The 23,035-nt window shown below is 43.3% G+C and overlaps 1 protein-coding gene across 1 annotated transcript in view; it reads right to left on the bottom strand.

The window, feature by feature from the left end:
• Positions 1–14,276: 14,276 nt before the first annotated feature.
• Positions 14,277–23,035, bottom strand: part of LOC113405068 (BMP-binding endothelial regulator protein-like) — a 205,580-nt gene continuing 196,821 nt past the window's right edge. Inside the window, exon 15 of the mRNA XM_026663556.1 lies at positions 14,277–14,649. Coding sequence (XP_026519341.1) covers positions 14,468–14,649 — 182 coding nt within the window. The 3' untranslated portion in view covers positions 14,277–14,467. The remainder of the gene's footprint in view (positions 14,650–23,035) is intronic.

Here is a 23,035-nt window from a genome sequence, read left to right as displayed (position 1 = left end):
CAGTACCTCTGACAACCAAGCCCAGCATTTCTGAGTGCAATGTGACTAAAAGAACTGGGGAACGTGGGCCAGCTTTCAGGAGGGACCTAATTTGTTGTGACACCAGGGCTCAGGAATACAAGCGGAGGCCAAGCTGCTAGCATGCAGATTCTAAAGTCTAAGCACATAAGACTCGCCTCTCAGCATGCTTAATAAAGATCTTTCCTACAACCCTGCTGGCCTGGCTTATTGTCAAAAAATAATGAGTAATCACAGATCCTATTGACTAGGAATTGTAGGTGCTTCAGAAAAATAAAACCAATTATACATATTTATTAGTCTGAGTGACCTAATAATTTCAAGAATAAATACACATAAAGAACAGTTAAAAGGCAAATCTTTTTACTCAATATAGACACCACACACTGATTGGCAAGAAAAGCACCATAAAAACAAACAGGCAAATTATCTGCCCTATGTAAGAGGTTCCACTCACCACCATAGCAAACCTTGGTGTCAGAGTGTGGCATTGCAGGGTCTTTAGATCTAGCACTCCCTGTTGACTTCTTCTTTGGCCCTGTGATGGCCTGTTTTGGCTATACCCTCCAGCCAAGTCACCTCCTTCCAGTTCTGTCCCCTTCCAGGCTAACAGAGTCCAACTAAGAGATCCAGATAATCATCCAAACAAACATTCTGTCTACCCCTCTTGGGCTGCATTGAAGGTCCCTGTTCACCCCCCACTTCTGGGCACTGCAGAGTTCCTTCTTTGCTCCATTGACTGAATGCTGCCTCACAGGGCTTTTCCTTCTAGGTCATTCTTCCTAGCAGGTTACCACACTGCCTCCCCTCTCCAAGGACCCTGGCAGCTTCTCCTAAGAACCTCCCTGTTTCTTTCAGGCCTTATTTCTAGACATCCCCAGGAGGCTAACCTGCTCCCTGTGGAGCTCTCCAGCCTGCCTCCATGAGGCTCTTCCCAGATAGAGGAAATGGGGCTGGGTTGGATGGGACTAGAACTGGGACCATTAAGCCAAATTCAGCATGGGGTCCCGTAAACTGAACCAGGCAGCAGAGCTGGAGCCTGGTGTATGGCAGGGACTAGAAGTCAGCAGGGAGCCCAGTTGCCATTTCTGGATCACCTGCCAACTCCCCTGCCCACACTGGCTTCAGCAGTGAATTGCTCCTTCTTGTCCCCCAGTTTCCAAAACTGATCAGGAATTGAGTGCACTGAATGCATCTGCTCTGGGGATGTATGAGGGTTGTGTAATAGAGGAAACTGGTGGCTGTAGAACCCTGCCTCATTTGTGCAGAAGTTGGAAGGTGTGTCATGAATGAGGCAGTGGCTTGCTGGAAGAGAAAGGACGGTCTCATGGCTAAGGCAGTTGAATGTGGCCCTGGAGACCTGGATTCTATCTCTGCCTCTGCCCACAGAATCCCTGTGTGATGCTGGGCAAGTCATTTAAACCAAAATGTTCACAGGTGGCCATCAAGTGGGTCTTCCTAATTTTCTGGAAGCCTGCCATGAGCAGGGGTGGCTCCAGGCACCAGCGCACCAAGAGCATGCCTGGGACAGCAAGCCGCGGCCTGCCGGTCACCGCGAGGGCGGCAGTCAGGCAGCCTTCGGCGGCATGCCTGCAGGAGGTCCGCCGGTCCCACGGCTTCGGCGGCAATTCAGCGGCGGGTACACTGAAGGCGCAAGACCGGCGGCCCTCCCGTGGGTATGCTGCCGAATCCACGTTACCAGGGGACCTCCCGCAGGCGCGCCGCCAAAGGCTGCCTCACAGCTGTGCTTGGGGCAACAAAATACATAGAGCCGCCCCTGACCCTGAGACACCTGAGGTCTGATTTCAGAAGCGCTGAGCACTCACAGCTGCTATTGAAATTGATTGCAACGGTGCTTTGAATGATGAGCTATAAAACTGTAAGTACTCTGAAAAGTTAGGCCCTAGATGTGTCAAAGTGGGCCCCTAAAATCAGACCCTCCTGACAATTTTGGCCTTAATCTCACCATGCCTTAGCTTCCCAGCTGTAAAATGGAAATAATATCACAACAAAGGAGTGTTGTGAAGATGAATTCATTACCGTTTGTGAAGCCAGCAGGTACTACATTGAGAGCCACAGAAACACCCAGGGCAAATTAATCTGTATTCAGGGCAGGGACCACACACACTGAATAAGGATAAAAAGGAATATTGAATAACTCATTTGCTGAATGAGGCAGGGATTCTGGGGTGGGGGAGGGGCGAGGGGACAAGGGGGAAGAAAGTGATCATGCAATTAAAGAGTGTACCAGCCTAATGACTACTCACTAGGGGGGACAAATTATGGCTGCATTTCCCAAATCTGAGTGCCTGATTTTGCAGCCTTATTTTTTTAACATAGGGTTTTTTAGATACAATAGCAGATAAAGGGGAAAATAAGATAAGGTAACATAATCCAAGCTTCCCCATAACATATACAATATTTCATAGGATATTGAAGCAGCCCCAACAGGGTATGGGGCTCATCTAACGCTGGGGTTAACACTCCCAGGCATGACAATGATTCCAAGCTCTCTGGAGGTTTTATCTAATAAAAATGTCCCTAATTCTACAGGACATGCTATACCAACAGTCACATGAGTTCGAAGCGGTGAGTCTCTTACCTTCTATGCCATCCAGCCTTAAACTCTGTTGGTAAAGTCCCTCGTAGTGCAGGTGGAGTCTGTTCCTTTCATAACGTTTCCTTTCAAAGGCCTGCTTCCCTAATGAGGCTCAGCTGTCAGCTCTGGCCTTCAAGACTTATGACTCCTACACTCCCTTTGGGACAGGGCAGGTATTTCCCCTTCTTTTTAAAGAAAACATAGCAATAACAAGCCCTAATCCAAAACCCACTAAAGTCAATAGCATCTTTTCATTGACTTCCATGAGATTTAGATCATGTCCATATAAGACTTTTCATTCTTAGATCTCAAAGCACTTTACAAAAGTATAATTATTCCCCATTTTGCAGGTGGGGAAATGAAGGAACAGAAGGGTAGAGAGTGACTTAACCCAAGCAGTCCAATAACAGAGCTGTGAATAGGACCCTGAGGTCCCAACTCCCAGTCCAGTGTTTGAACCAGTGGATCACGCTGTCTTCTGTCACAGGTGATGGATACATAAACCTCATCACAGATATATTAGAATTTCTTGTAAATCCTTGATGGAAAACAGTATCATTCATTGCTTGGGGGTTGTTGTTTTTGCTGAATCAGGGCTTTTATGGAGACAAATAGGAAAAGCTGTTGTAGGTAGGAAATAATCAAGCAACAATTTTTAGCAGTGTAAAGATACTAAATATGACATTTATAAGGGGATAAATAATGTTTTTGCAAACATGCTCTCATAATCCTGTTCTTACAAAATTACATTAGTACAATATTCTGCCAAAACTGCGTAGACACTTATAAACAAGCCTTAGAACTAATATCAAGTTACATTTGAAAGCTGTACAGTAACATATCAGGTACATTAATTTACACAATGACATAGAATTCAACAGAGATAAATTCTGACAACCTGTAGAAGGAGATTTAGTAGAATTTTAAATATATTTTATATGAACCTCAGGAGATACCACTAAGATTCTAGAAAAAGAAAAATAAGCGACTTTAAACATGCAATTGTCAAAGAACATTTTTCTGGGATGTTTACATTATTGGGCATTAACCTTAAACTGCATATAAAATATTTCAAGTAACCAATATATCCATTAATGGCTTCAGACATCTAAGATGTATGATGTGACGGGTTGAATCACAGAAACCCCCTGGGAGCTGCCAAGACTACTTCTGCCCCTACTCTCCCTGCCAGCTCGGGACCCCAGCACTCTGTCTTGCGGAGCCAGACACACTCATCTGCTCCAGCACAGACCCAGGGTCTCAATTACTCGACCCAAAGCTGCAGACTTAACTGAAAACAGCTTACAGAAGTGTACTTGTCTTTAACACTTAGATGCCCAACTCCCAGTGGGGTCCAAACCCAAATAAATCCGTTTACCCTTTATAAGCTTTATACAAGGTAAACTCATAAATTGTTTGCCCTATATAATACTGACAGAGATATGCACAGCTGTTTGCCCCCCCCCCGTATTAATATATACTCTGGATTAATTAATAAGTAAAAAGTGATTTTATTAAATACAGAAAGTAGGATTTAACTGGTGCCAAGTAGTAACAGACAGAGCAAAGTGAATTACCAAGCAAAATAAAATAAAACAAAACATGCAAGTCTATGTCTAATACAGTAAGAAACTGAATACAGATAAAAACCTCACCAGTTCCAGTAAGCTTCCTTTTACAGACTAATCTCCTTCTAGTCTGGGTCCAGCAATCACTCACACCCCCTGTAGTTGTTGCCCTTTGTTCCAGTTTTTCAGGTATCCTGGGGAGGTGGAGAGGCTCTCTCTTTAGCCAGCTGAAGACCAAATGGAGAGATCTCCCATGGGCTTAAAAAGACTCTCTTGTGGGTGGAGACCTCCTCCTCACCTCTATGCAAAGTCCAGCTCCAAGATGGAGTTCTGGAGTCACCTGGGCAAGTCACATGTCCATGCATGACCCAAGTTTTTACAGGCAGAAGCCACTGCCCACATGGTATCTTGAATGTCTCCAGGAAGACTTCTTATGTGGATTGGAGCATCCAAGATGCATTGTTCCTTAAGTGCTTCTTGATTGAGCACTTAACTTTGCAAATTCCTTTCTAAAGAAGTTGACCAAATGGCTTACAAAGCTTACTTAGAAATCAAGCAAGTATACAGCCAATATTCATAACTTCAAGTACAAAATGATATATGTGTACAAATAGGATCAATAGATTCAGTAGACCATAACCTTTACAGAGATAAGTTACATGGCACATGTAGCATAAAACATATTCCAGTTATGTCATATTCCCATAAAGCATTATGGGATACATCACCACATATGATACACACTGTAATTATCCCTCCATTTTCTCTTTCTGTTAGCCATTCTCAGGGTAATAAACAGTTACTCTAAACCAACAGAGAGACAGAAAGAGCTTCAGTCCCCGGATTTGACACCAGTGTAATTCCATGGCCTCCTGTGGAGTGACTCCTCATTTACATCTGTGTAAGTGCAAGGACAATCAGGACCAAAGTTCAATTTGGTGGAGTTCAGATTCTTATATACACTTAGGCTCAGATTTTCAAGTGTATTTAGGTGCCTAAGTCCCCTTGGGATCTTAACCTGCAGCTGAAACCCTTCATATGAGGAGACAGTTTCTCTTCCACACCCATTTTTTTGCTTCACCTTCCCCGATAGTTTGATGTTGTAACAGTGCGTCTGCACTACTACACATCCATTTAGGGCCTGGGCCAGCATTCATTGAAGTCAATGGGAGTATTTCCATTGGCTTCCATGGGCATTGGATCAGGCCCATGAAGATGATGAATACTGGAACTAAATGAAAACAATTAATTTCCTGTTTCAAAAATCCTCTTTCCTTCTTAAAGTTACACATATCACTTATTTCTTCCTTATTATATTCATTGAGGTCCCATTTCACTTTCATGAAAATAGGTTAAATATAGCAAATTGCTTTCAAAATATTTTCTTTCACTCACACATAGGAATTCAGCCACAACAAGAATGATGGTAAACTATACACGGAGTTGGACTGGGAGATATTTTTATTCCAATAGAACAGTACCAGAGATTCAGTCTTGGCAAGAAGCCAAAGCCAGTTATGCTTAAAGCCAAAGCCAAGTGATTTCTTAAAAGACAATCGGTTTATAGCAGTCAGGTCAGTAGTGTGAATTACTTGCACTACTACAAAGACCTGGATAGCGGAGAGCCATGGTAGTGTTATTCTCAACTCAAACCAGTTTTACGATGGTGTAATTACAGTGACTTCAGTGAAGTTATTCCTGATTTACACCCAGGCAAGAGCAGAATCAGGCCCACTATATTTTTACTTTTCATCAACAAAAAGTACAAAAATAAAGCTGGAAATTAGGCAGTCTGAAACCTTCAAGCACAAAATCATCAGGTGCAATCTCTCCAACCCTTTAAAACTTTAATGCCAACTAATGCTAGAAAACACATGCAGAGCTGTAATACTCTAGCAGATCTCAGTGACATGCTCCTATAAAAGCTCTCATTATAGAAATAATAATGAGATACCAAGCTAGGGTAACCAGATGTCCCGTTCTTAAAGGGACAATCCCATTTTTGGGGGACTTTTTCCTTATATAGGCACCTATTACCCCCCATCCCCTGTTCCATTTTTTTCCACATTTGCTATCTGGTAACCCTATACCAAGATATCATGGTATTATTGAGCCCAAGAGTTTAGGACTCGATCCTGCCAGGTGCTGAACACTCTGGCCTTGATCCAGATTGGCATCAATGGGATTACTTATATGCTCAAAACTGAGCATCCTTAAATGTGCTTTGTAGGATTGGGTCCTTAAAATACCAGCTACTTACCTGGAGTTAGGGTGTCCATCCTGAGGTTTCACACACCTTTTTCTGAAATATGGGACTATCATTGGCTTGTCAGGTCTGGCAATTCTTATATTCCAATAATTTCACTTGGACGCGCAAAAAAGGAATTATACCGATGCTGCTGGAATGATATCCTATGGTGTTAGGAATCAAATGGGGGGGGGCATAGTAAATCATATCTATCCATAAAATATTCTTTAGATATTGACCCCTGCTCTCCCTGAAAGCCACCGATCCCCTTCACATGGATCTGCATAAAACAATTTTTTTTAAAAACAAATGAATGACTATGCAGATTGATAATTCCACGCTTAAAATCTCTTACAATTTTTAAAATGCAGCTTTATGTACAATGTAACAGCTGCAAAGTAAGATCTGCGTTGCTGAAAACTTGTGAGCTCTTAATACAGAGGGGAAAAAAAGTCTAGTACTAATTATAATTGAACAGTTGCAACCCTTTCGTCACTGTTGTACGCTTGGGGATTGTTTTATGTTCATTAAAATATATATCCACAGAGAACCAAGACATGCTTGTTATATAGTGGGAGCACCAGGCAGCCCTCTTTGAATTCTGCAGGCGTATGCCTAATCCTGATCCAGGAAATAAAACCCCTTTCCTAGCTTCAGATCTCATTCCTATGTTTGGTCACAACCCAGCTCACAGCAGAACATAAGTATGTCACTTATCATTTATGGAGAAGGAAATCACATCTGAATTGAACACATTCTCTGAGAATGACAGTGTAACCTTGATGAGGAAAATTCTTTGATTACAATTACTAGGTTCTTTCCTCCCCCCCCCCCCCACTCTTCTCTGCCCCTCGCTTCAGTTTGCTCTGCTGCTTCTCTCGTTGCCTTATGTTATTGCACCATCTTCTGAACAGAGTCAAGGCCATTTCAGGCACCCAGGTAAGGTCTGGATTTTACAGTCTACTATGCATAATTCTATGCAATTCTTAAATATGGTATTTGGAGCTCAAATACCAGAGTGACAAAGGCACTAGAAATTCCTAATATGTACAACTATCTTCACTGGCTAGGGACAGGAAGATGAGAACAAAAGCATTGTGTAGTGTCCATACAGGTGTATGCCTTTTTCCAGGAAAAAAAAAAATTGCACAGGAGAATGTCTCTCTGGGTATGTCTACACTGCAATGTAAGCCCAGTGTTAGTGGGACTCAAATCATCTGATCCATGTTAGGGAACCCTGGACTTGAGCATCTACATTGTCTTTTTGACCCTAGGTTAAGACTTTTCTGACCCATGCTCTGGGCTAGGCATCCACACGTGTGCAGACCCACGTCAAAGTAACCATATCCCAGAGTCCCTAGCACCTCCCTTCCCCCCGAAATGTGACCGCTCTAGTCCTAGGAATGAGGTGCGCTATGGGACATCTTTACTGCTTGTCCTGCACATTACCAGGAAGTAGCTCGCTTTGCAAAAGGCTAGATGGGTTTGCAAACCCAGGAGGCTCTCTGACAGCGTGCTTGTAGATCGGTGATCAGAACTTAATGGGTTAACGCTGACCTGAGTTGCTGCCATTCACCAAAGGGTGGGGCAAGGTGTGTGTGCTTCCATTTTCAATAGAGTGGATTGCAGATTGTTGGGATAGACAGGACTAAGGAAAGTTGTCACATGGAATTGTGGGATACTTCTGGATGACTCCCAGGACCTCAGTCAAGCGGGCTGCAGCTACACTGCAAAGCAATAGGGCTTGAACCCTGGCTTCCAGCTTGACTCAAGTTTGGACCCTCCAGGGTCCTGGGTCTGAGCCCTGGGTTAGCGCAATTGCAGTGTGGCCATACGATGGGTCAGCCTTGAGCCAGGGCTCCAGCATGGGCTTACCTTGCATACCCTCTGAAGCATTCTTCTCTCAACACAAGGCTTCCTGTAACAGTGGAATCAGGGAACACAGGAGAAATGTGTCCTAACTCTGTGTCCCCGTAAAGAACTCATCTCCCAAATGTAGAGACTTTGTCAAAAATACATCCTTAGGTAAGGGTGTCTGTAAGCGTGCACACTCATCCCTGCAGCGCCTCCTGCTGGTTGTCTCGGGAATTAGCTCTCCAGCCATGGGAGCGCCCTCTGCAGGCCAGTGTCCCGCTACCTCTTGGCCCCCGTGGCCCTCGCAGACCCAGTGCCCCATTGTCTGGGGTGCTGCCCCCTGGCAGTAACCCCTCACAGCTCTGGGTCTCCCCCTCCCAGGGGAACCCTCACCCACTATCCCCACTTCGCCTCAGTCTTGGCTACTGCCCAGTATCCACTTAGCCCCCATTCCCTGGGACAGACTGCAGTATAAGCCACTCATAACAGGCAAAGGGGTTTGGACTGGCTGCCTCTGGCTACCCATGGGCTGCCACTGCAACCCAGTACCTAATAGGCCTTACCAGGCCTGGGGCTTTCCTAGGCCAGAGCTCCCCAGCTCCCTTGGCCTTTCCCCAGCCCTGCTCCACTCCAGATACCTAGTTAACCTCCCTGCAGCCAGGCCCTCCTCTCTCTGAGCACAGAAAGAGACTGCTGAGCTCCTGGCTGCCAGCCTTTTTATACAGGCCAGCTGTGGCCTGATTGGGGTGTGGCCCAGCTGCAGCCACTTCCCCAATCAGCCCAGCTTTTAGAGCTGCAGCCCTCTCCAGGGCTGCTTTCCAGCCCTCCCAGGCAGGAGTGGGTGTCCACCCCACTACAGTGTCTGAGACTAATAAGGCTGCAAGGAGCTCCCAAGGCTTGACTACCTTACCACTGCATTGCCAAATTCGGTTGCTTAAATCTGACCCTTCTACTCTTCTGGCTCTGCATATTTCTGGCACATTGTTCTGTCATTGTTCTGTGATGCAATGCAATGGACCCCTAGCGTACTTTGAAGAAGGGCAAATAGAAGGTTTCTATCCAGGCACCCAAAGTCCATTTTAGTAACACTAAAGTGTTGTCAGTGAGAGGCCAGCTGGTGCTCTCCAGTGTTTGTACTTCTCCTGCACCAGAGAAGCAAGTTATATCTTCTAGGGTTGCTGCTGGAAATGTCTCATCTTCTGCAAGGAAATAGCTACATGTGGGTAGGATATTAAGAACCCTCTCATTTCCATCTTTTCACTTTTAGCAGATTCATAACCTTTTTTCCATGAGAAAGACCTTCCAGGAAATACTAAAGCATCTACAGAGGTGTATGATACACCCAAATTATTCATTTTCAATAGTATTACCTCTCCATGGTTCACAACTCCCACCAGTGACACCGATTAGATAAAAGAAGAGCAGAAAGAAAATACAATGATACTAATGTATTTTGTCTTCAAATTTGTCAATACATTGAGACCCTTTGGAATAAAGGCAATGGCAACAATTTGGGATTGCTTGAACCCAAGGCAGATCTTCATACACTGGTAAAATAACACTCTGCATTCTACCAATTTATATTATATTTATGTTTTTAATCAATTTACCTCAAAGCACTTTACAAAGATGAGTAAATATCAATTCCATTTTCTTGAGCTGGAAATGGAGGCACAGAGATTAAATGACTTGCCAATGGTCACACGACAGGTTAGTAGCAGAGCTAAAAATACAACTCTGGTCTCTTGACTCCCAGTCCTCTATTTCACCCATTGGACTACAGTACCTCTCTATGGGCTTTTCTTTTAGACCATTGTTTGGTTAGAACCTGTGCTCTTGTGAAACAGGCATCACCCTTTGAATTTGCACAAAGTCACACTAACAGATAGGCATAAGCAATATCGACGTTTTAATGCACAAACTTGATGCAGGTATCAGAGTATGATTTCCATCCAAGAATACCAAAACAGCCACCAGTACATTGCTCCTGAGCCAATGGTTAAAAATACACTACCATCAGCTATTCCAGGAAGGACTGCTAGGCAGAGATGGCATTCACCTTTCGAGGAGGGGAAAGACCCTATTGGACACAGACTGGCTAACCTAGTGAGGAGGGCTTTAAACTAGGTTTGACGGGGACAGGTGAGCAAAGCCCACAGGTAAGTGGGGAACATGGAGACCTGGGAGATGGGTCGGAAATAGGAGGGAGCACGGGCAGGCAGCTAGCTCAGTGGTTTGAGCATTGCCCTGCTAAACCCAGGGTTGTGAGTTCAATCCTTGAGGGGGCCACTTAGGGATCTAGGGCAAAAATCTGTCTAGGGATTGGTCTTGCTTTGAGCAGGGGGTTGGACTAGATGACCTCCTGAGGTTCCTTCCAACCCTGATATTCTATGAAAAGATATGAAGGAAGGCTGAAAGAATTGGGTTTGTTTAGTTGAGAAGACTGAGAAGGGGACATGATAGCAGTTTTCAGGTATCTAAAAGGGTGTCATAAGGAGGAGGGAGAAAACTTATTCACCTTAGCCTCTAAGGATAGAACAAGAAGCAATGGGCTTAAACTGCAGCAAGGGAGGTTTAGGTTGGACATTAGGAAAAAGTTCCTAACACTGGAATAAACTGCCTAGGGAGGTTGTGGAATCTCCATCTCTGGAGCTATTTAAGAGTAGGTTAGATTAAATGTCTATCCAGGATGGTCTAGACAGTATTTGGTCCTGCCATGAGGGCAGGGGACTGGACTTGATGACCTCTCGAGGTCCCTTTCAGTCCTAGAATCTATGAATCATGGCATATTAAAGCTAGATCTGTTTGGCAAATTACAAAAATAATATCTATAGCCATATACCAGAAGTTTCCAGCTCTAGTGTATCAGGATTAATATTTCACAGCGGAAGGATGGCAGGAGTAAAATTAATTCAGCACCTCTGAGTAGCTCTATTAAGGAGGCATCTGTGATGAAATCCTTGCTCCAGTGAAAGTAATGGGAGTTCTGCTATTGACTTCAAGCGAGTCAAGACTGCAACCCTATAATATTTTGGGAGGAAGGGGACAGGTAAATAGCTTCTGAATTCCCAGCTGATATTTATGCTGAATTCCTCAGCTGGGCGCAGGGCATTACAAATGTTTATGTGGAATTTCTGCTGAATAGAACCTTAGCAGTGATACTCTGTCCAATCATGCATGGGTCTCAGGGGAGGAGGAGGCAGCCTCTTTACCCCCATGAGCAGGGCACAGTACAGCCCTACCATTCCCTTGAGTGCTAGGCAAAGGAACCATTGGTACCCTACAGCCCCAGAGTGTAATGAACTAGGAAGCTATAACAAAGCAAAGCTAAGCTACGATGTATCTGAGCTGATACCCAGCTCAGGGTCCAAACTGAAACAGTCTAGCCTAAGAGTTCGTTTTTTCACAGAAACTTTGGGCCACACCTAGGCTTCATCTGGTGTAAACAGGCCTGGCTTTATTTACCGGTGGAGCTATACTGACATATAGCAACTGAGGACATGTCTCTTTACCTTTCATTCATCATGATCATTCAGAACAAAAACCTGGTGAAAAATCTCAGGAGATGCACAATATTCACCATGAGCAGTTTGTGTGTGTTCTGCTTAACCTTTGTTCATTTTTAAGTAAGTTTTATTGATGGATATGTAAAAATTAAAAAAAAAACACTTAATACTAAAGCGGGGCAAATAACATGTTCAATGGATTTAGCCCCACTCCCACCCCGCTGTGGAATATCCCAAACAGATTGCTATTTCCTCAGATTTAATTGATATTTGAAATTTGTTAGCAACTGTCATTTCATCTTTTTACTCTATAGACTGATTGCAAACATTCTGGATTTCAGCAGCATTGCTACAATGTGTGATTGGTTAGATAAGTCACACAGTATTGTTTCTGTGTCCTGATTGGATGAGCACTTGCACATTTACAGTTTGGTTTTCCACAAATACTTGTATGTGAGACTTTAAAATTTGCTTTCCATAAACCTTTTTTGCCCATAAAACTGAATCACTTGAATGTTCACAGAAAAAACAAACATGGAGTGCTCATGAAGTGACCGTCAAATTTAAAAAGTTTTAGACAAACATTCATGGAAAACTTTTGGAATTATTGACCCAGCTGTGTTTAACACTAGTGTATATAGAATTTTGCATATGATTATGCTGTGTTAGATCTGCTTACCAAATAGCTCCACCCATGACACCATCATAACCATATATAACTAGAAACTGTTACGCCCTTTTACTCGGGGTGAATTCAGACACAGTGAAGTTTCTGTTGAAGAGAAGTAGAGTAAAGTCCTGATTTTTTTCCCCAGACATTATGAAGTGCAATTTCAATTCAAGTTAGAGAAGTTTCAATTATAGTGAAGTAACGCTGTGGGGAAAAAAGGTGACTTCATTATAAGTTCACATCGAATGCCTACTGAAGATTCCCATTGATCAGACCCTACTGGAGGTTTCCATGGCAAGGGAAGTGTAACTCCCCACCCCCATACCCCCCAGCTTGAGAGAGCTGTACAGCATAAATTATGATGTCTGGTGGAATACACATCTCCATTGGGAAGATTTCAGCAGTCAAGCAAACTTCACAAATCTATAAGGCCTGGTCTACACTGGGGGGGTGGGGCGGGGGGTGGAAATTGATCTAAGTTACGCAACTTCAGCTATGTGACTAACGTAGCTGAAGTCGACATACTTAGATCTACTTACTGCGGTGTCTTCACTATGGTGAGTTGACTGCTGCCGCTCCTCCGTCGACTCTGCCTGCGCCTCTTGCCAAGCTGGAGTACAGGAGTCAATGGGAGAGGGCTCAGGGATCGATTTATCGCGTCTAGTCTAGACGCAATAAATCGATCCCCACTCGTCTAGACTAGACGCGATAAATCGATCCCCGCTGTATCGATCGCTGCCCGCCGATCCTGCCGGTAGTGAATACATACCCTTTGTTCATGAAGATAGATGAAACTGGTGAGCTGCCGGCATTTATCATTTAACATTTTCTACACTATTCTTTGGGAGAATTTGCCTTTGGGTTCTAAACATGCTGACCAATGAAATGCGTTACTAAGAATGGGAGCCAATGTTATTTTAAGTATCAAGCTGCAGAAAAATCAAATTGCATCTTACTTCACAATATTTAAGTTTTGTTTATCCAATAATATTTCTAAGAATGTATGAAACAAAACCAGTGGCTTAAAACATGGTAAGGGGGCTAAAGTTTTTTTTCCTGGTTCTTTACTGTTCATTCCCAGTTAATGCCAAATATAACAACATATATAGGATATTTAATTTATTAAATGATAAGAGGTCAGTTTTTCAATAGGAGCTGCTGCATGTTGAACACTTTTGAGAATCTGGCCATTGATTCTTTGGTTCTGTTCCAAAACCAAATCTCTCTTTATTGGCAGTTGGCCCATCCAGTTTTGGATGTCATTTTATACAGTGATTCAATTAAGCATAAAATCCAATCCCTAGCTTTCTCTGCACCATTAAACACTGTCACCAATCACTAGACAGCTCTGAGGTACACATGAAATATTCCTAGATAAATCCTCCATCTCCAAAGAAACATGTTTCCTGTACAACTGTAAATCCAGGTTCTCTGTTGAAGATAATCCAGTCTGGCAATGCTATGGCCCTAGAAAAGTTTCCTGGGAAACTACAAGTTTATGCAATGGCAAAGTCATCCAATGTTTTCATGCCACTATATTGTATTAAAAACACCTGTTTTATTTGTACAATGACTTAAATGGCTTACAGATTAGGATCCTACAAATAATACATAAACTTTATAGCAAAAAATATACATAAAATAATTCATCCTTCTATTGTTTACATAAATGATGTATATTTCTCTGTGTGTATATATATATATATATATGCTGTATTTATAGTTGATGTACAGATGTGTATTTACACACACACAGTATACATTTATATATAAATAAATGTATATAAATTTGTGTGTGTATATATAAATAAATGTATATATGTGCCTGTGTGTGTATATATAGACACATAAATATACATATACATACACACACATATATACACAAACATTGAGTATGTGTGTAGTATGCAGAATCTGCATACAAACAGCGCAGTCCTTCATTGGCTGTGAGCTTCAAAGGTATCAAAGATACCAACATTATAGTCCTTGGAGATAGAACTAATGTCACCGTTGTGGACAGAGGACTGGCTTGATGCATCTTCCTTTGTGATGAACTAAGTTTGCTGGACAGTGGCAACCTGCAACACATGGCTTATTGCATGGACCAATCTCATTCCAGTTGTCACATGTTTTGACACATCCAGGGCCACAGGTATCATACACTGCACCATGTTTACACTGGGTTGCTGAAAGGCAGTTAAAAAAAAACACACACGTGATTGATAAAGATCACAGGATTAGGATTAAAGATATGCCATTTTAATTACATTTTTTAAAACCATAATGCAATCCTTTATCTCTAGGACATGTTAGTCATACTTGCAGATATTTAATAGAACATCATAGCATCAGAGACGTAGGAAAAAGTGCTTTATATAGAGATTCCACTAGATTGTGCTAAAGATGAGCGTGAACCAAAACCAGGTATCTAAAATAATCCTGATCTTTGTGAGAATTCTAATCAGGATCCTAACTTGAGAGCTGTCTTTATCAGTGCAGAAACAAAATTCTGGATCCAGAATACCTCCAAACTTGGGGAAAGTTCACATCTAGAACCAGATCTGAATTTTGTAGTTTAGGCTTATCTCTGCTTTGACTGTATAGATGATATAATGCCTTTCATCTGAGATTCTTGGAACATTTTACAAAGGCAGATAAATAACCTCATTATGTCCATTTTTCAGATGGGGAAACTAAGGAACCAGAAAGGTGAAGTGACTTGTTCAAGTTTCCATTAAGAACCACTGGCAAAGTTGACAGTGACAAGTCTTCCGACTCACAGGCGTTGCTTTTAATTTCACCAATAGAACTGTACATTGCAGTAAGTCAAGACAATGCTGTTAGTTCAACAGCAACACCACATATTGGAAAAAAACAAAACCAAACCCCACAATGATTTCTCTGCTATACACTTATATCAAGGGGTCGCTGAGGTCAATGATTCTTATGTTTGGTGATGCCAGTATGTGCTCCATGCAGTTGACATTTCAATGCATTTTCAGTATAAATGACTATGGAGGGCTAAGCTAAAAGCACTATACCACTACTAGATTAGAACTTTGAACTCTTCACATTGTATACTCTGTTCCAGCGTGGAGAATAATACATGGCTCAATAACAAATAAAAGGCTGTTATTCTTTCAAAGGGCTGTGCTGAGGTAAAAAAGAAAACACAATAAGTGGCCATAGACTCGCAAGTATCCAGAATCCTATCTTGCTATTTACAATTAAGTGGCTGCACGAAAAAGGTTGCTTCTCTCTTGAGAGTATTACAGGTCCACACTTGTTAAAGAATGCAAGTCACACAGAACAGGGCTAATTTTTTTCCATGTATGGGGCTTAGAATGCCATTACAGCATTGCCATTATTCACAAAGAAAAAGTAAGCAGAGATACTCTTATTAAAATACAAAATCTTGTAGTAATGTCATGCTAAGTTTAGGAGTTTAAACACTAAGGCCAGGTCTACACTAAAAAGCTAGGTTGTCGCAGCTACATCACTCGGGGGTGAAAAATTATGGACTAAACCCCATAGGTGTCGTTTGACTGCTATATTTTTGGGGGGGAGGGTGCAAAGTACAGGTGTGCCCATGCACACATGTGCACCATGTAGCCATGGCTCACTGGCTCTCTCCCCCACCTGGGCTGGATACCTGGGCTGCTGGTGCTGGGGAGGGGGATGGGACGGCTTAACAGGGGAGCCCCAGCTGCTGCTGGCTGGCTGGTGGTTACTCTGGCACCAGCTGCTGCAGTGATGTCGCTGCTCTGCTGCCTCTGCGGCCGCTGCTGCGGAGAGGATGCCACATGCCAGGCCTGTTTCCTCCCTGCCCATTCCTGCATCCCCTTCCCTTCCCCATCCCCTCCGCTTTCCTCTGCCCATTGTCCTCTGCCCCATTCCCTTCTCTTCACCCTGCCCCCTCCCACTGCCCACTATCTCTTCCCCCCACCCCAACCATTGCCCTGCCCCCCTGCTGGCACTCCCTGTTGTATAGGAAATGGGCAGGCACTAGGACCCAGGAGGAAACATGCCGGGGTGCGGGAGGCACAGCACGGGAAGGACAGAGTCCCCCCCCACACACACACCAGCAGGCCAAGCAATGCAAGCCCTGCAGGGCAGCTCAGTGCTCACAGAAATCAGGGCAGGAGAGGGAGAGGAAGTGGCACATGACCCTGTGTAACCCCTCTCCACACACCTTGCCTCTGTTTGGGGGGACAATGCCCCCGCGCACGCTCCCAAACCACGACCATGCCTAACCCCGGTGTAGACAACAGATGCACCACTGTAGCATTTTAAGAAAGTGTAGACATAGCCTAAGAAATCAGAAAATTAACGGTCAGATCCTCAGTGGGAGTAAAAAGTTACAGTCTCCACAGTAATGTCAACTCAGCCAAGTTGGACATCCTGCATATTTTAAGACAGTGTTTTCAACCTTTGTTCCATGGCCCGTAGCAAACTATTTCTAAGATTTCCAAAGGGGTCCGCACCTCCATGCACATTTTTTTAGGGGTCCACAAATGAAAAAAGGTTGAAAACCACTTTTTTAAGATATCCATCTAACCTCTTAACACAGCAGTGTAATAAGCAAGATGCATCGTTTTAAAAAAAAGAAGAAAAAATTACATAGGCCAGCTCCTTAGCCAGTGCAAATCAATGTAGCTCCATTGATTTCAGTACAGTTTTGCTGATGGATGCTAGTGAGGAGCTGTCTCTTTGTGTGGACAGGAGACAGATTCATGTAACCCTGAGAACCTTTTAAAATTGCAATATTAATGGATATTTTGTACTGTAATTATCCTAGTTTTTAAAAGAAAAGGCAAAATTTTCAAAAAGGAAAAAAGGAAATTAAGAGAGGGGAAAAGAAAGCCACGTAAAGTACATCAAGCACATAACACCTTTAGCTACAAAGCAAGCTCTGCACATGCAGAATCTAATCCCCACAAGAATATGTGCAGTGCTTAAAAGTCCTTCAGCAACTGTGTATTAAATGTTTGATAAAATGTAGGCCAAGATTTTCAAGAGTGACTTGTGATTCTGGATGGTCAGCTTGAGCTACCTTACAGGGTATCTGTATCTGCTGAGTAGTTGCCCTCTGAAAATCAGATGCCCCTTAAGGTATCTCATGGTGGGCACTCAAAAATTGAGAGACTGAAAATTGTCCCTTTGAAAATCTAGGCCTTAGAGCACACTCTATGATCTTAAGGTTTTCAACCTTAAAGACTTCAGCCTATAAAGCTTTACTGTACAAAGGTCAGGTATTTGGTCCAGCTGAGCTCTGCTTGGCACAGTACCCAAAGTATGGAAGAAGAGATGGCTCCAAGCCACCTTTCCACTACCCCAGCCTGGAGCCATCTGGGGGCCATTTCTGCCTCAGAGTAATTCAGCACAGATTAAAGGCTGCTCCTCTGAGCACTGTTGGCACCAATAGTTTCCTAGCACTATGGTGACTTTTCACTGAAAAGTTAAAACATGGCATTTTCCACTACTCAAAACATGAAATTGGTGAGCAGTGAAACTGTTGAAATTGTTCCTCTCAGTGATACCATTTAAAAGATATGACTGCTGCCATTTACAGTGGAATTAAATGATAATTACTGTGGAAGTGGAATACTGAAAAATACAATAGCTGACATTTAAGCCTGTTTGGGCATTTTGCATTTTGAATTGTGATTGATCCAAAACATTCCACTTTGACTTTAAGTCAACCAACAACTAAAAAACAACAACAAACAAACAAACAAAAAAAGGACAATATACAGTTAAACCTCCCCTGGATTGTTGACATGGGTCATTACTATATAGACACAGAAAACAGAAGGGATGCTTTCATATCCACCTTCTGATGCAAATACATTTAAAAAATTTGAACACTAGTGATGTTAACTTTCCTAATATGTTAGTACAAAACAAAAACTTACTACCAATGTTGCAAATAATACAGCATTTTGCACCATTACCTGTCCACTAGCATTTTTCCATTCATCTTCATGTAAGCAGAGTCAGGATGATCTCTACCCTGACATCTGGTGGTGAATTATGGCAAGTTGTGGAAAAGAACTTCAGGGGCTGATCTTGTCTGCAGAGGCACACCCACTCCGCCTAGCATGAGCCCAGCTCCAGGTTTTTTGCCACCCGAAGCAAAAAAAAAAAAAAAAAAAAAGCCAGAGTGCCGCCCCTTGAAAAGTGCCGCCCCAAGCACATGCTTGGGATGCTGGTGCCTAGAGCTGGCCCTGCATGAGCCCACAGCCAGGGTCGGCTTTAGGAAGTGTGGGGCCCAATTCGAACAGTTTCGACGGGGCCCCGGCTGGGATGACTAAAAAAAAAAAAACACTTAAAAAAACCCCTCTCATTTCTTCCATGTATTTACTTTCCATGGTTATATAAATAATAACAACATTATATATTACATACATTGTGTCATATATTATAAATATCAAGTTCATTAAGAGGAACTTTATTGTACACCTCACCTATATGTTTTTAAAACTTTATCTTCCTTGCTTTTTGTTCGACAAAATCTTTCAGTATATTGCCTAACTCTAAGCTCTTCATTACTTCGCATTCAATTGACATGATTGCCAATTTGTTTAGTCGGTCTTCCTGCATTGTTGATTGCAGATATGTTTTAATTAGATTTAGCTTCGAGACGCTCCTCTCTCCTGAGGCTACAGTTACCGGAATAGTCAGGAAGATTCGAATTGCTATAAATAAATTTGGGAATGCTGTTGATCGGTTATTATATGCAAGAAATTGAACCATTTTTACGGGGTTTCTACAATCAGATGAAAGAATTGGCTTTAACGCTTCCAGTTCTTCACAAAACATGTAGCCATTTATGTCAACTGATTTTACAGTTGAAACTTGTTCGTTTTCCTGCACTAGTTTCACATCTGTCAATGCGAGTTCCAGGTCTGCAGCAGATTTTCGTATGGTCTCCTTGGGAAGATTTTTGAATTTGCATAAAAATCCAAATAAACTCTCATGCTTTTGTAACTGTTCAAACCTTGGTTCAAGTGACTGTAAAGCTTTGTCTAACACTTGATTGAAGCATTGCACTCTGTAAGCTTCTTTTGGATCAGAAAAAGGCTCGTCTGCAGACTCGTACTCAAATTGTATTTTTCGTTTGCGCAAGCGTTTAGTCTGGTATACTGGAGTCACATCTAGATCTTTGGCAAGTTCATTGGCACCAGTTAACACTTCTTGAAAACCCTTCTCTCTGTACATTTTTAACCAGATACAAAGCTTTTCGAATGAAGAAATTCCTGCAGAAATATCCATTGTATCACTCTGTAGCTCTTTGCTCACAAAATTCACTTGAAAAAGTAAATCATGCCAGAAAACTAGAGAAACCAAAAATTTATAATCCTTCATTTGAATAGCCAGCGATTCAGCTTCACTTTTTGCTTGAGCATCATCAATTGTTTCTGCTACCTCTACGAGTGCATCATAAAACTCCCCTGCTTGGTACCGCAGAACTTTGACGCTTTGCATTCTACATTTCCATCGTGTTTCGCAAAGAGGCTTTACAGAAAGGCCAGTAAGATGTTTTCTAAAATAGTCCATCTTTTAGTAGATGCAGAAAAAAGGACGTAAATACGCTGCAAGGCTCCAAAGAAACTCATTGCATCTGGACATGTTTTGGCCATGTCTCCCAAAATGAGATTATAGTTGACATGCACATGGTGTAAAAAAAGCTCTTGGGTTTGTTTTCAAAAAAGTCGTGCTTGTACAGCTGATATGTTTCCCTTCATATTTGCGCTGTTGTCATAGCCCTGCCCACGGATATTTGCAACGTCCAATCCCAGGTCTTCGAGTTCACTTAAAAGGATATTGTACAAATATTCACCTGTGCTGCTTTCTACTACTACGAACTTAATGAAATGTTCATATACTCCTGCCAGAATATTTGGTGATACACCATCAGCCACATACCTAATTGTCAATGACATTTGTTCTTGGTGACTAATGTCAGAAGTGCAGTCGAGTATAATAGCAAAATACTTAGCAGCCTTAATTCGAGCTATTATTTCATGTTTAACAGCATTCCCTACAATACTACTACGTTCATTTTGAATGTTTTTTCCTAAATAATGGTCATGTATTTCTTTGTTCTTGATTCTTCGTAAATGTTCCTGCATCACTGGGTCAAACTTTCCCAGTAATTCAATAACGCCAAGAAAATTTCCATTGTATGATGTTCCCAGCCGTTCATCAGACCCACGAAATGATAAGTTTCATTCTGCTAGCAACCGAACGACAGCAACTAGTCTCTCAAAAACTTGATATCAGCATTTTGCTTCTTGGTCATAAGTTTTTGTTGTATTGAGTCAATGGTTTTTTCAGCAGATAACCTTTGCTGAAGGTCGCAGCAACTAAGCATAGCTTGTAAATGTCCTTTGGAGTTTTCGTGCTCGGCCAATCTTGTATGAATATTAGGCCAGTCATTAAAACCATTAGATGCTAATGAACTTGTCACATTATTGCACAAAATCTTACAGTAATAACAAAAGATCTTGTCGGCTGACACTGAGTATATCACCCATGGACAAGCTACAGTTTCACCATTTGAAAGTTTCCTTTTGCATTGAAACTTTGAAAAGTGTTCCCAATCTTATTTTTAGGGAAATCTTCTACAATAATTTTAGGCGGCCCTTGTTTTACTAAATACTCCCTGATACGCTGGCTAATGTATTCTGGCCAAGTTGCAGGATCATCAGATATTTCTATCTGGTCAGCAGAGTTGAAGTTGCCTTTCTGCTCTGGATCTAAACTACTCACATCTTTATTATCAGAAAGGCATTCTTGACCCTCAGTACCTTCAGCATCAGTTACAACCCTTTTTGTAGTCTTCTCTTCACCTTGACTGTCTTGAGTGTCTTCTTCAGAGTGATTTGGCTCTTCAAATTCTTCGTCACTGCTGTCGTTCTCTGTCTGTGTCGTATGTTCTACTGGAGAATTTTCAACCAAATCTGCATCTTCACTGAGCTCTTCTGGCTCAATAGTAGAATCAGGTCTGCTAAAATACTTGTTTAAAGCACCCTTTTGCTTCTGTCTTTCAACTGCCTTTGCCTTGTATATGGCTCTTTTCTTACTCCCACTTGGGTACTTTCTACCAATGTCTCTTGATCTCTTACCCATATTGATAGAAGTCACCACATTCTAAAAGAATATTGATTATAGATTTTCACTTTCATATTAGGAAAATAATTTATGTTTTGATAGTTGTACAACTAATTTTCTTCAATAATGTTTATTTTATTAAAATTTATAAAATATTTCCTTATTAATATAAAATTGCGCCCTCCTCTCCCACCCCCAGCGCTGCCCGGCCCCGCGGAAACAACCGCCCCCCCAGCGCCGCCCACCCTGTGGAAACAAACCCTCCTTCCCCAGCGCCGCCCTGCCGAAACAGCTGTGGGCCGAAAAGGAAGGTTTTTGGGGGGGGGGGAAAGAAACAGCACACATAGGGTGACCAGATCACAGAAATAAAATAGGACCCGCCCCCTCCCCGCTCGGCCCCAGCATCACACCCTCTTCACCCCCTAGCCCCCCGCTGGCTTGCTGCGTCCCTCCTAGTCAGTCCCCACCCACCACTCGCCTCCTATCACCTTCTCCCTCCCTTGCCAGAAACCCCCAGGCCCACCCCTAGAACCCCTGCTGGCTCACTGCTCGCCTTTTTGCCCACCCACCCCTTGCCCACCCGCTCACCCCTGACTCGCCGCTCGCCCCCTCATCTCCCCCAAGTATAAAGCCTCATTCAAAGACCCAGGGGGTCACTATATTAATGCACACAGCAGTCAATCAATGCAGTACCAAAAATTAAAATACTGAAAATGGATGCCCCCCTCCATCCACTGACTCGCCGCTTGCCTCCTCACCCTGCCTCCAAGTATCAGGGGTGGCAGGTTTGTAGAAATTTTGGTGGTGTCCAGAATGCTCAGAGCCCGCCCTCCCCGAACACTGCCCCCCACCTGCCTAAGGCTCTGCGAGGGAGTTTGGGTGGGGGGAGGAGATCTGGGGTGCAGGCCCTGGGTTGGGGCAGGGGATTGGGGTGTAGGACGGTTGAGAGGTTGGGCTCTGGGATGGAGTCTGGGGTGCAGGCTCTGAGACAGAGTTTGGGGGCCGGAGAGGGGGTGGTGGGTGCTGGGGGGAGGGGACTGCCATCATATGTGGCTTCCTTCCTCCTCTGCTGCCCCTCACCATAGCCTCACTGGGGTGGGGGATGGGGCTGCCCCTTGCCCAGTGTTTGCAGGAGTGGTGGCTGCGGGGGAAATCACAGGGTCAAACACTCACTGACCGAAGCCCCAGCAGCTGCTCAGGTGAGTGAGGTCCACTGCAGATGACCCTGTCTCCCACCGGACCGGAAGCTCGCTTGGCGTCTCCTCCAGGTGGGTGCCGGGGGAGGGGAGGGGACGGCTGCAAAGCACATGTGTGCCTCCTCCCCCCTCCTGGCGTGCAACAGCCGCTGCCTCTGCCTCAGCCCTCTGCCGGCTGGGCCAGCGTCAGCATCTCTCATTGCCATAGCAGTAGCTGCTGCTTCCGGGAGAGATGCACAGCTTTCCTTCCGGCAGCGTC

The sequence above is a fragment of the Terrapene carolina genome, unplaced genomic scaffold (genome assembly GCF_002925995.2).
Source record: "Terrapene carolina triunguis isolate 2854851 unplaced genomic scaffold, T_m_triunguis-2.0 Scaffold33723, whole genome shotgun sequence".
NCBI classification, from domain to species: Eukaryota; Metazoa; Chordata; order Testudines; family Emydidae; genus Terrapene; species Terrapene triunguis.
Note: the sequence above shows the minus strand (reverse complement) of the source record. Positions and strands in the feature narration are given on the sequence as shown.